At 34.2% G+C, this 14,949-nt stretch overlaps 1 protein-coding gene across 16 annotated transcripts in view; it reads left to right on the forward strand.

Annotated features, from left to right (window-relative positions):
- Positions 1-14,949, forward strand: part of LOC106469206 (C-Jun-amino-terminal kinase-interacting protein 4-like) — a 107,101-nt gene that overhangs the window by 32,066 nt on the left and 60,086 nt on the right. For 7 of the 16 annotated variants that reach the window (XM_022397642.1, XM_022397641.1, XM_022397640.1 and 4 more), the window contains 3 exons: positions 5,712-5,759; positions 7,412-7,429; positions 13,592-13,649. In XM_022397642.1, the coding sequence (XP_022253350.1) occupies positions 5,712-5,759; positions 7,412-7,429; positions 13,592-13,649 (124 nt within the window). The remainder of the gene's footprint in view (positions 1-5,711; positions 5,760-7,411; positions 7,430-13,591; positions 13,650-14,949) is intronic. The other 9 variants (XM_022397644.1, XM_022397649.1, XM_022397653.1 and 6 more) reach the window with 4 other exon arrangements.

Here is a 14,949-nt window from a genome sequence, read left to right on the forward strand (position 1 = left end):
TAATTTTAAGGTGGTTACAGAGATTTGTTACTGAAAATAACAGATAAAATATAAAGTTTTTCTCAAAAACATTTGATAACTATCTGGACATTATAAAGATTTCGCATGTGAAAATTGAAAATCTTCAGATGCACAAAAGTATCTTTAATCTTAAAATGAAAATTATTTTGCTTGTTGGATAGGCAACATGCAAAAAGAAAAAAGGCATGAGAAAAACATTGCTGTACGAACCTTAAGACATTATAAAAAATTTTTTTTTGTATGAAAGCATTGTAATGTTTACTGATAATCTGCCAAATTTCATTAACATGCGCTTACTAATTTAAAAGTTATAGCATGAAAACTATAACAAGAACAAAATGGTTACAAGCCCATGCTGAAAAAGGTAATCATTAGTTCATTTAACTATTTTGTTACTCTTCAACATATAACCTGTATTACATATGTTTCTTTCACTACCAAATTTCTTATCATTTATTTCATTTAATTTATAATTTATTCTTCTTACCTTTAATTTTATTTGTGTTGGCTGGGGTCCACCCTACCTACTCCCAATGTTACTCACCTTCCTCCTTTAATGGCTGAACCCATTTCAGATGGCCTAGATTTTGTCAGTTCTCCTCCACCTTATTATGGATTGAATTTCAGGCCTCTACTGCAGAATTATTTAGGCCTATCTCAGTTGTTTTTTTTTTGTTTTAGACACATTTCACATTATATTCCCCTTCTCTTGATGTTACTTCATTGTTTTCACGATTTTTTTCCTCTAAATCCATCTCCCACTATTTCCTTCCCTTACTCCACTGCTTTGTCTGTGATTTTTTTCCCCTTTTTTCTGACCCATTGGGCTTGGATTTGATTGGTGTTTTCTTCCTTATATCCATCATCTCATCATCAATTCCTGGTATATTCACTCCAGTCATGCACCTTTCCTTTTCCCTGCATATCAAACCTGTCATCCATTGGAGATACTTTGTTTGTTGAGCAGTAGGACTCGTACGTTCATCTCCCATTCTATACTTTGAGTAGCTGTTTCTTCATTGTCAAGGTACCGTCATCTACCTGTTGTCATCCTTCACTCTTTTGTGAGACTGTGACTGGGTAAGTTACTTTTTAGTATATATACGTCTTATTTTTCAGGGGCATGTCCCTCTTTTTTTCTTTTCAGATCTCTGTGACAAGTCGTGCCTGTACAGGTATACTTAAACTAGTAAAAGCTGCAGTGTAAGGCCATGATGACTTAACAGTTAGAGCTCCATGGCCACTAAATGCACACTGCAGAGATGGGGTGTTCCACAAGATTGCTTGTAGGTTTATCCTCGTAATATATTTGCCTCATTAATATGCCCATCCTGGAATGTACTCACCCATGGACTTTATGGGTAAAGCAGAAGGGGATAGTTGCCCATCCCTGCCATGCCTTGTATTGAATAAATCGTTATGGTTTGCTTTCCAAAATAGGGTTTCGTGGTCACCCATTGCACTGTCTTAGGTGTTGTCGTTCCTCTGGACTCTCCACCATGCTTTCTCTCCCTTTTTCTTGTAGTGGAGCTTGAGAGTTTGTACCACTTTCCAGTTCCAAGCCACTTGGGTGGTGGACTGAGGAGGCATCCTCCTGAATGTATTAATGAACCATTTGAAAGTAGGGCGGTGGTGTTATGCTGATGAGATGTCCTCCATTATGTAACATTGGGGTAAACTATCAAAATTGAAGTTCACCATTTCAATTGGGATCCCTCATCCTTACCCCATGTGGATGCCAGTGGCTGGGTTTTGGATTTAGAGCTGAACCAAACAACATAAGTCCTCACACATTTATTACAGATGTCTCTATTCTCTCATTCATTTATACTCTTGTTTCTCCATCCTTGTTATGGATCATGGTGGAGGTACTTGCAGATTACTACAGTTCTTCCCCTTCTGCTATCCCTCAATGTTCTTATTATTCTGAGAATGTTACTGTGCTTGGCATGGTTCCTGTCATTTTGATTTTGAATGAGATGGCTTACATTACACAGACATCTTTTTGATGCTGGATGTTGGGTTCCCAGCTCAATTAATCAATTTCTAACATTGCTATCATGTGTCCTATTCATAGGTTGGGGGAAGGGTTATGCGATTCCTTCTGGTCTCATGAACTTGAGGTGAAGATGGTATGATCCTCTTTCCTACCTCCACCAGATGGCTGGGTTTTGGATTGTAGTTGACTTGCCAGCAATATGATCCTCTTTCCTACCACTACATGGATGTTGGTTATTGGTGGCTGGGTCTTGGATTGTAGTTGATTTACCAATGGTATGTTCCTCATCATACCCCTGCGTGGATGTGGTTCGCTATGGCCTCGGTTTTGGATGTAGTTGACGGTCTGTCACACCCTAGCCACTCTACAACTAGAGGCACATGCTTTTACTCTCAACCACAATGATGTACTCTATGGAATTGAGATTCCAAGATCATGTGGTTTGGATCTTTATCCAACCAATGCTCTCTCCCTTTTGGATGTGCTCCTCCCGATTTCTTCCAATATCTGTGACACCTCTTTCCACATTGGGAAAAGAGTATACTTGGTACAGAAGTGGTGCAGTCTCCCACATATGATCCTCTACTATGAGGACCTCCCCTTTTAGGGTGTTTTTTGGATACGTTTAAAGGATGCTTCTTGATTTCCTTCACACCTATCCATCCACCTGTTCAATGTGGGATTCTAGCTATTTATGTGAGAATAGATAAAGTACCGTACGAGAAGTTATAATTTTTCTATACTGAAAATGTTTTTCTGATAGGTATTTACCTCCATCCATGGATTGTTGGCTTCATCCATTGCTGGTTATCAAACAGCTTTACCAACAACATTTTGCCTTTCTAGTTACTGCCAAGTTTTTCTTCCACTGCCCTCTTCACTTTGTTCATATTATTCCTTCTTCACCAATCCCCTCATCCTACTTCCATGCTTGATTGGGACCTTAATTTGGTTTTACCTATGTTCGAGACATTGACTTCATCTTCCGTACATCATCTTTTCCTGAAGGCATATTTCCTTCTCCTTCTCACCTGTGGTCATCATCATTTGTATGTATATGCTATTGATGCTTCTTGCACTTTCTTTTTCCATACTTACTTCTCTACCCTGACCAGGCCTTTTTTTTTCCTAAGACTTTGGCTGCTTGGGAAGGAGACTGTTTTTTTTTCTTTCTCCCTCCCGTCTCCCTCTATTCAATTTCTCACCTCTATGCTCATTCAGAATTGCATCATCATCTGTGTTTAGTTCAAGTTGTTCAGTGTATGGCATGTACGTTTCATTTTTGGGACCCCTCTTTGTCGAAGGGCCTCGTTTCTTATACTCTTAGAGGTTGGATCTGCCAATTCCTCCACTTAGTGTACTTCCTTGGATATAGATGCTAGCAGGCTCTTACACATTTTGTTGCATCAGCTTCATCTCACTCTCTTGTACTTCACTTTTGCCCACCATTGGACAGGATCCTTCAGGTGGACATGTGAATGATTCTGCACACATTCATCTCCCATTTTCTTCATCATCTAGCTGTTTTGTCTCCTGCTGTTTTCCCTTTTATATGATCCCACCAGGTGGCTGCCCACTTCTTTGGCTCAGGCTTGCTAGATTTTAAAAATAGTGTTATGAAGTCTTCAATTGCATTGAATACAGTAAATGACCTTTTCAGCAGGTGTCGGGTGGGGATCTAGGCACTTTTCTAGGTCTTTCCAATATAAATTCTCCCTCCCTTCTTCCCAGCTGCTGGTGGTGGACCTTGGGCAGTTTCTCACTGACTGTGTAAAGCACAATATGTTGAGAAGTATGGTTGTATCCTATTCCTGCAATAGAACAGTTTTTCTTTACCCTAACCATACCACACTTCTTGGCTCATTGACTGCCTGTGTTCTAGTGCCTGGCTGGTCATGCTAAGGTTCGGCTCATCCCAACTCTGATCGAGACGAAATTCAGCCTCTCATAGTTGTGCCCCTATGGAGCTCCTATCATTAGGTGTCACATTCCAAGAGCTTTCCCTTCAGACACTTTCTGAAAGGAGCTCATCTAGGCTTAATCTTTGCACGACCCACTCCACCATTTCATTGTGAGATTCTAGCTATTCTGTGTGAGGAGGTGAGGTATTGTCTCGGAAGTTAACATTTTGTTTACCTGAAAATGTATTTCTGATAGATATCTCGGCACACCTTCTCACCCATCCTCCCCTCTTCAAGTGCACTTTCTTTTTGCCTCATCTAAGAATGAAGAATTCAAGCTCAAGTACTTAGGGAGAAGTACTGTGTGAGGAAATTATATCACCCTTGAATTGGTGTAGGACTATCATCACATGATGATGAAATCATTCACTGCGCAGTTCATGCTAAACACAAATTTTTTGGGTGGTAGCTTCAGGTTAGTGGCATGCAAATCTCTTAGGCAGATGCACAAAGGAATCAAGCTATTCTATGTAAAGAGGTGAGTATAAGAAATACATTTTCAGGTAAGGATATTGTTAACCTTCATTAAAATTTTATATTTTATATGTTGTTTTCTCTACCACAAGAAAACTGATACAAGGATGCTTACACCGTACATATTCCAAAGCCAATGGTTGTGATACAGTTATTGTTTGTTCTCCTGATGCTAACATGGCAATGTTATGTTATCATCACTATAACCCTATTGGTGCGTGCAAACTATTCTTTCTTACTAGATCAGGGGTAAAGAAAAGGTACATTGTCATCCTTCACTCTTTTTCATTTACAGGCAAGGAAATTTATGGATATTTATAAGTAATTCATACTTTGACAGATGTAATTCTACAAGTAGGTTATCATTACTCGGTAAAGAGAAAGCCATTCCCGCTATCAAGGATCATCATAAAGATTTGTATCTTTTGTTGAATTGAGGAATGATTCATCCAATATAATTCTTAATGTTCTACTAGCTCCAAGACTCTTCATAGGCAAGATTTATGGCCAGAATTATATAAAACAAAATTGAACTATTTTTCTGATTTATGAACCTTTGAATAAAATTAGTCAAATATTAAATAAAACTAAAGATGTAATTGATGAAATGGAGGAAATGGGTGTTTACAAAATTGAATGTGAATGTGTATACTTTAGTCATACTAAAATAAGTTTAAAAGAAATTAACATAAGAGAAATTACAGAATAAAAAAAAGTGCACCAATGGAACATATAAGACATATCAGTCATATTATTTGGCCCAACTGAATGATAGGATGGATGGAAATATCAGAGAATCTATAAGTATAATTAAATACACAAAAAATAATCATCTCGATTAAGAATGAAGGGTTGATAAGTCAGAAAGTACATAGATGGCATGACTAATGGGTTTAGTATGTATGATTTGCACTGTTTTTGATTTTACACTCCTGAGGATGATGTGATTGTAGGTGGAAATGTGTATAGCATCTATTTTGAGACCATTGACGGTCTCAGAATAAAGTTTTAAATTGTGTAACTAAAAACATTGATTGTTTGAGTGTATTTGTAAGGTTTAGTTATATGTTGTAGCTGATAACTTCCTTGAAAATGTTTTCTTAGTAAAACACAAAGCTAGTAGACCAGCTAGCATGGAATTCTGTTTGGTTTTTATGATGCTTAATATATTTTTTTCTCCTTTCTTTTTCTGATTGATGGTGTAACTTGCTGATGTGCATGTTGTTTTTTTCCTGGCACTACCATACTGTTTGTAGACAGTGACAGTGAAACAGAGAATGAACAGTCAAGGAAGGGTGAGAAATGTACAGTTATCTCAAAGAAACAAATATTTAGGATATTTTTATTTGTCTCTTATTTTGATAGGCATAAGAAGTAAATACCAGCTTTTAAGTTATAAGAAATTTTTAAAAACTAGATATCCATGTATCATTTGTTTTAGAATATACAGTTGTATCAGATTATGAAAACTTGCTTAAAATGCTAATATACTTTTATATTATGATAGTGTAGAGTTTTATAAAGAATAAGAGTGAAAGGATATTTTTCAGAAACAGTCTATTAGGCCTTTTTTTTAGTACTTTAATGCTCTGTAAGCACTGAACTGAAGAACTTTATATAAAATTGTGTTAATATAAAGTAATGATTGCTACCAAGAATTAATTTATATTATGTAATGTATACCTATCAAGGCTTAATTCCTTATGTAATGTATACCTACCAATGCTTAATTCCTTATATTATGTAATGTATACCTACCAATGCTTAATTCCTTATATTATGTAATGTATACCTACCAAGACTTAATTCTTTATATTATGTAATGTATACCTACCAAGGCTTAATTCTTTATATTATTGTAATGTATACCTACCAAGGCTTAATTCCTTATATTATGTATTTATTATGTATTTTTCCACATTATTTTTTTTAATACATAATGTTTACAGTATTTTTAACATATGAAATAAGTTATGTAGTATTTTTTCACTTTAGGACAGTTGTTTTACATCTACCATTCTAGAAAATATTTCAAGCTGATTGGCCAGTAGTAAAGTAATTTAAATAATTTGTGGACTAACTTCTAAATTCTGTAGTTTTAACAATACTAACAAAATCTTATGTATATATTTTAGAGAAACATTTGAATCTAAATATTTTATTGTATTATAAGCTATTCATTTAAACTGTTTTTAAAATAGTTGATTACTTAATTTTTCTTCTTTATGTAAACAACACATTGTCTAGCTAGAAACACGTCCAAATAAAAAATAATACAATTTTTAATAAACACAGGTTTTATTTCTAAGTTAGTAATTTTTATTGTTAAAAACAAATAATTATTACAAGTTCCAATTAAGTAAAAGTTTCTGTGTTTACTTTTAACTAATTGTCCAGTTTCTGTCACTAATACATGTAGCTTTAGTTTGATAATGTAAATTTGTGCATCTTTCGATACTAACAATATTGATGATGTCAGAAGATTGTAAGCTATCTCCCATTATACCATTTTTGTTGGTAAATTCACATTAATTATGTACTTTCAAAAATACTTCTCTTTAAGTAAGGTACACTTTACAATATGGGTGATATTGTTGTAAACACTGTTAAACTTAGAATTTATTTATTGTCAGATATACAGAGCATAATATTTATGGTTACAACATTTTGTCAGGTTAACCTGGCATCATCAGGTACAACAATGTTGTAACTATGAATATTATATTCTGTATATCCAACAATAAAAACGTTTTAAGTTCTATAATAACAAGGTAGTTATTATTTAGAGTTCTGTTAACAATCAAGTTATAAGTTATTGTGGTATTTTTTAATGATGATTCATTGTATATGGTATTAATATTTTTGCTGTATGTTTCTGTTCAACTTGCTTGCATTTTATGTTGCTTGTAAAATGCAATTAACAAGGTTTTTCCTTTTTTTCCTTCACCCACAATAGTTACTGACAACTTTTTTGGTAAGCATGCTTCTTCAGCTTCTAGATAGTAAACACTATTAGTTCCAAAATAGCTCTCAGCTACTAAAAATTCTGTTCTGTTGATAACAATTTTAATAATTATTGTTAAAACTGTAGGCAAAATTACATTGTTAACTGTTAAACCTATTTCAAATAAAATAGATTTAATTCTAGTTGTACCATTAGTTAGATTTATGAAATTATTTTTATATGATTGTAGTAAAAATGTTTTTAATGTTAATATTTTTATTTATCGTGAATGTTGAAAAATTTCTTCAAATAGGAAAGGTGTTGTCCAACTTTTTACTCATAAAAGTTTTGTTAAATCATAATATATTTAGATGAAATGAGAAACTGTAAACCTGCTTTAAGATAGATTAAATGTCACAATCTGTTCCTAATAATGTAGCTCGGTTCCTTTTAAACTATCTGTTGTTTTCAGATAGTTATTGTTTTTTTTCAGCTCCAGAGATTCTGTTTAAAGTAATGATCATCCTAAATTTTATTATTTTTTATAAGTTTCATGTTTAATGGAATTATTCTACTAATTTGAACATTGCATGTTTATACTTCTTGTAAACATGTCATACTATACTCGATGAGAAGATGATATGAATTTAATTCATGGCAGATGAACAGTAAAACGATTTAGTAGTCTTTATGTCATAAAGTAATTTCACTTGTTTGAAACGTTGTGAAAATTGCAAACCTTAGGGAAATTCTGCAGAAAATACAGAATTGCCAACATGTTTTTTTGTTTTTCATTTTTGTTATATAAACAACATAAAAACATAACGTCCTTGATATGTGGGATAACTATATATATGGGTATTAACTGTTAAGCACCAGTTAATCAAACTTTTCTGTGGTTACATTGGGTATGTCTACAACATAAACATCAGTAATTTTAAGTTATATAAATAAGCAAATTGGGGTATAAAGGTACAGAAAAGTATCAAGTACTACTTTGTAAGGTCAGGAAATAACAGTCAGAAAAGGAAAAAAGTATACACAAGTATACAAATGTAACCAAATGTTTATTAACACAGAAACAAAGTATTGTTGTTGCATTACACGTACTTCAGTGTCCACTATTGATTCCAGGTCAGAATAACATGTATAGAATGTAGACATCAACAAGAGTAATGCTGGTACGTTAAGTGAAAAATTATGCTTTTAGTGTTATTTCACACAATCTCAGGTCAATAATCATTCTCATTACATATTTTCAAGGGAGATAAACCCCACCTCATTCTAACAAGTCTCTTTGCCACCCCTTGAAATAAGTATGACCTCTCTGTAGAATGACATAATACATTATTCAAATATAACTTCTCCAACAGCCAATTCAAAATATCAGATTTAAATGAAGCAAACCAAATTGTGTTAAATATTGTAAGCAATAATTTTTAAAAATGTGTACAAATTCAACAATGAGACATTAAATAGTTACAAAATTCAAATGAAATACATTAAGTTCAAAAACAAATGGTCTATCAACATGAATATAATTACAACTCAAAATGATCTAAGTAAAATAAAATACAGAGGTACTTGTTTTCATACAACAATAACTAAAATGTTAAAGGACAAAACCTGTACAGATATAAAGATGGATACATAATGAAAATTTATAAAACAATAAAACCACATACAAAAAATTTAAAACAGAATTGACTACAAATCTGAAAATCTAAAATTGTTAGACAAAAACCAAAGAATTACAACATAAATGAAATAAAATCATGTTTTTTAAAGGAAATAGTATAGAGAATCAGAATTAAATTTAAACTTAATATACTACAAAGCTTGAAATCTCAAAGTAAATGAAATTAAACATAAAACACGTCCAAATGAAAACTTTTGCTAGTTTATTTTGTGTGATGTTTCGAGCAGATGGCCTTCATCAGGCAGTAAAGACCATGTTACAATGGAATTAGGCTAGAAGTAATCATTCATTTAGACATGTTAATTTATTTTTTATTATCATTTATCCAAGTTTTCCTTTTCACATTATGCAGAATAACACTCATTCATAAAACCAGATGAAAGTGTATAAAGAAACCTTTAGTAAAATAATGCTCAACACAGAACTTAATTACATTAAATAAAAGATAGTTTGAGAGCTTAATGAAATTAACAAAAGAACAAAAAATACAGATACATATACAATACATCACTATCTAAACTGTGCCTCTAGAGAGGTGACAGAAAACTATTAAAATCCTTCTGTGTAGATTTTTTTTGGAAGCATCTCTAGCCTCTTCATGCCCATCTTGCCAATGGTTATTGCCCACCAACTCTTTTTTTTTCTACATCACTGATCTAAGACTTTCCGACAAACCACAACTTGGGCTACTTTGCAGCCTGGTTTTGACTGTGTTATCTCCATTGTCTTGCTTTCTAACTCCTCCAATGATGATATCTGGTGAAGAAATCAATGTTCCATATGAGGGTGAGACTTTAGAGTGTCTGATATAAGGTGGTGCCATCTTCTTCTTAGGCAATACAGTCATGGGAAGGCATCTTGATGATTTGAAATGCGATGGTGCACCACATTGTTGTGTCTTGATGTGTTGTTGGTACATTTGTGGCACTGGGCTCTTGACTCCTCAAGCAAGTACATGAATGGGAAAGGCACGTGGCTGGTAACAAGGAGATTGGCAATAACATTGTCAACAATTTAGTCAACCCAGTGCAGTCTAAAGCATTCTAGAGTTGTTCTTCTTCTGTTGGGGTTTCCCTGGTGTCACTGGTGCAAGGTCAAGTTCCTAAGGACTTTCAAAAAGAAGTCCTCTTCTAATTCAGTAACTTATGCAAATCAGACTTTTTATTTTGGTGTTCAGAGGTTGAAATTAAGATATTAGTCAAGAATTCTGATCTTATGTAACTAAAGTCAGGATTGAAAACTTCAATCTGTGATAGTTTAAGTGTAATAACCAGTTAGGTTACAGCCCAGTCTTTTCTTGGAAAATATTTCTAGACCAGGTGTAGTATATGTACTCCACTTTACAGTATTCATGGTCAATGGATTAACCCCACTAATGCAAGAATATGCTTCCCCCCAAGCACTACAGAATGTCTATTTCAAATAAATTTCATAGGTTTGTGCTTATATTGCTATATGAGCTAATCCTCTGTCCCTGCTGGCCCCTGACAACAGGCTTTTTGTGACTTTTTACCCCAAAAATTGTGTTCATGTCTATATCTCATTCACGTACATAATTAAGTATATATAGACTGGTTCATATATATAGCAAGATATGCATGATGGTGGTTTTATCAGACAGGTCACCTGCATGTATGTGATGATATGTATTTGTTGTATGATCTAATTGGTCGTCTGGTCTCACAGTGCATCAGCAAATTCATTGAAAAAGTTACTTAATTCATGTCTCTGTATGGAGTTCAGATTGTTAGCACAATCCTCAGATAAAGACTTGAGGTGTGTATTCATTCTAAAATGAGCTACATTGGCTGTGATGTGGTTTCTGTTACCATACCATTACTCTTCCAATTGCATGTTCCTAATTACAAGGCTGGCATTAGTACAACAACAGTGCTTGGATAGATAACTCTTTGAGCAAACATACCTGCTTTCCGTACAAAAAATAAACAACGAAAACTGCTTCACCATATCAGTCGACAAAAATGCACATATGAGAAAACAACTCGCATGTTTGGCAGTATCACTACTTCATTACGTCTGTTATCCTTGGACCTAATCTGGCTGGCACTGGATGGTTTTGTTGCTTAACTGTAGTCCAGCTTTTGTAGAAGTAAAACTGTCTGGCAGTTTCTAGAGTAGTTCCATCCTTAAGTTACCAGTGCATGAACCAAGATTGGAGAAAACTACTTTCACTTGACAAGTGACATTGCCAAGAGGAATTTGGAGCTATTTCTCTCCTTTCACATTTAGCATGTCAACACATGCAGTAACAAAGGTTGTGCTAATTGATTAAAATGATTGTTTCCTTTGTAATATCTGATGCACAGCAAGGTCAAATAAGGTAGTTCCAGTATTCATTAGAAATCCAGCTTCATATCCATGTATACTTACTGGTATGTGCCATGCAATGCCAGGTTCACGGTTGTCCAAACCAGCCACCATACTATAGGGTGCAAGCTGACTGCTGGGTGAAGTAAACTCAGGTTTTACTAGTTTAACCTACAGCATATTTTACTGTAATCATCTCCTGAAAATTCTTTAACATTTGTCTGAACATTGTTTGCACCCAATAATCTTGCATTGCAACATTCCCACATCCATTCACTCTTTCTTTCATGCTCTTGGCATCTTCTTTAGCCCAATACGTTTTGCTTAGGTGGTGCAAACATTGTAGTTAGACCTGGGAAGTCATGCTGTCCCATCTGGAACTGGAACCATGGCAGATTTGTCATGGCATCTTGAAGCATTTACTCCAGTTTAGCTGGAAGAGCTGTCAATGGAAACATCAGTTGAGCCATCATAAACCTTGGAAGTTGTTTTTTAGCAGACTACACAGTTGCAGTTTTTTTTTTCCTGTATCAGTGTACAGTTTGATGTGATGGCTTTACACTGCATCACCTGAGAAACCTCCTCTGTAAGAGATAAGCAACCTCTGTGACCCATGTGGTGCCACCCGGTTTCACTCAAAGCCCTTCAGTAAGCTACTGTCTCATTGTAATCACATGAGGTATACTCAGAAATGCCTTCCAATGCAATCTTCTTAGGTCATCCTTCTAGACTATGCTTTCTTGGAGTCCTCACTTTTGAGTTTTTAAATTCTCCCTGTTTCTCCCTTGGTTCTTCAAAGGCCTTATAATGAAAGTGCAACTCATTGACAACATTATTTCAGTTGTTCCTTTTCCGAATGTTCCATAGTGCCAACCTCTGAACCATATAGAGTCAGCATCAGATTTTGCACTACCTGTGCCTTAATTCATCTATTCCATGCAACAACTAGGTTAAAATTGTTGACAATATTGCCCATGTCTTCTCTTGCTGTCTCCTTAATCCCCTGCAAATTCATCTATTTCACATCATCACCTTAATTTGCAGACAAGCAATACTACAGGCTTCTCAACCTCAGCAGGTGTTCTGGGTGTTCACAGGAAGCTTATGTTCCTCTACAAGTCTAGTGATGTGCATCATGACAAAGGTTTTGTCTTCAGTAAAATTCAGGAGCAGAATGCTACAATGTTAAGGACATGCCCTTTCTTCTGTGGTAACTTCAACCAATGAATGCTACTTCAGTATGTCACCAGTCTGCCTTGCCAATGGGAAAGGCTCCTGACTGCCCCAAAGATCTCTAGAATCACAGTGAGATGCTGGCTGTTCCTTGTAATAGCATTGTGACTTTTTGCAGCCAGCTTATCCATCTCACCACTCTCTCTTGCCATTGTTGACACAAACCAATTTGTGGTTAATGAGTTCTATTGAGAAAACCACCATGACCAGTCTCCTGTATCCAACAAGAAACAGTACCATTAGGAGTGGAGCCTCAATAGATGGAGTTTTTCCAAGCCATCTTTCAGTCTTGATAGCTGATGAAAGTTCTTTGTCTAAGAGAAGGTTCCTCCTAATCCTTAGTGCATTCTCTGATCATGTTTTCACCTCATATACTGCTTTGCCTTTGTGGTCTCAGATAGTGCCCTTGCATGATGATGAACTTTACAGAATGAGAGAGTTGAATGGAAGAATAAGGGTGTCCAAAATAAATTCAACAAAAGCAAATCCTAGCTCACATCATCAGAATGTAACATAATAACTCAGACTGTGGTATTCACTGAAAAGTATTAAGTATCTCAAGCTCCAGGATTGATCAACAGAGAATAAAATCAACATGGATATAACATTAACACTAAGGGAAAGTACCCAACTGATGAAACAATGCATTCTTATCATTATAATTAAGCACATATTAAGAGAAGTATATTTAATTAGCTATACTGATTAACTTTCTGTCTAATTAGGTAGCTTGTTTTGATTAGATATTATATTAATTGTTACTTCCTATGTATATAAAACAACCATGAAGCATTTTCCTTCAGAGTTTAGTACTTTTCTCATGAAGTGTCATATGTGTTTAAATCACTTATTTTTGTTCCTGAACTTTTGTGTTGTTTTGGATATAAAATTCTTCAAGTTTTAACAAAATATTTTTTTGAAACCATCTTCAGGTATGGGAAAGGAAGTGGAAAACCTGATCATGGAAAACAATGAATTATTAGCTACAAAGTAAGAATACTGTTTAAATATTCAGTTCAGTTTGACTGCTTTAATCTTTGTATTCAAAGTGATCTGTTGTAATCATTTAACCTGTAGCCAACATGACGTTTTGATATGAAAAAATTGATATGATATTTTAAAGTTTGTTTTTTAACAATGTGGAGGATAAAAAGTTTAAAAAATATATAAATTTGTTGTTTTAAATATCTTGTAGCATCAGCATCATTTTTTTATACTGTTGTTTGTAATACTTTAGATATGTTTTGAATGCAACTGAATGGAAACTGAGCAATGAAAGTACTGTAATGTATCAAACATATAGAGACAGGAAATATTTCTAATGAAACATTTTTCATATACTGTAAACAACAAATACCAATTATAGTTTGCAACAACAGTGAAAGAGAGTTAAAAAGTGGATTCTATACTTAAACTGAAGAGAAAATTAAATGCAGAGCATGATCTTAAAAATGACCCAATGAACGTTACTAGAGACAAGAATATAATCAGTTAGTAACTTACTTTGTATAATGATAACATAAAACCCTGAAACCAGGGGCAAGCTCCTTACTGGCTTGGGTGTGTTGATCCATTTCATTAAGTGTAGATTGAACTATTTGGAGAAATCACATTTCAGTAGCTTAAGAACAAATTATAATTCTAAATATTTTTCTATTTGTTTGATGAAAACAATCTTCTTTTCAAAGCTTTCAGTTAAAATGAAAACCTGTCAGCAAAAAACATTTTGGACCTGATGAACATTTATCAGAAAATTATAAGTGACTATTTTGAAGTTTGTTTGTTTTTTAACTCGTAGTCACTAATATTGTGGCTCCCCACTCAGTGGTTCAGCACTGAGTCTGGGGGCTCATATTTACTAATATTATAGCCTACTGGTGTTTCTGCAGGAAGTCTGAAGGCTTGTATTCTTTAATATTGTAAAAATAACATAGTAACATTTGGTAAACTTTGACGGTGTTGTGAATTTTCAAACATAGTTCATTGTAATTGTGATTTTGTAACATAGAAACCTGGTTTTAGAACTTGTTGAGTATCATTTCAAATAGCAGGATGTTTTGTAAGAAATGTTGATGCTAATTTTTCTAAAAGTAGTGTAATTTTCAATTTATATGCAGTCAGTGTCTCAGAGGTTTCATTAGTTTTAGAAGTAGGAAATGTCAAATGCAGTTCATGAAGTGAGTTGCTGCAAAGAGCAAAACTGTTTTATGAAATTGTGGATATCTTTTTTAAGACTACTCTTGTGTTCAAGAGGGCTACCTTTTGAAAAAAGCTGTAAAGTGAATCCTCA

Source organism: Limulus polyphemus, unplaced genomic scaffold, assembly GCF_000517525.1.
Source record: "Limulus polyphemus unplaced genomic scaffold, Limulus_polyphemus-2.1.2 Scaffold3355, whole genome shotgun sequence".
Taxonomy (NCBI): domain Eukaryota; kingdom Metazoa; phylum Arthropoda; class Merostomata; order Xiphosura; family Limulidae; genus Limulus; species Limulus polyphemus.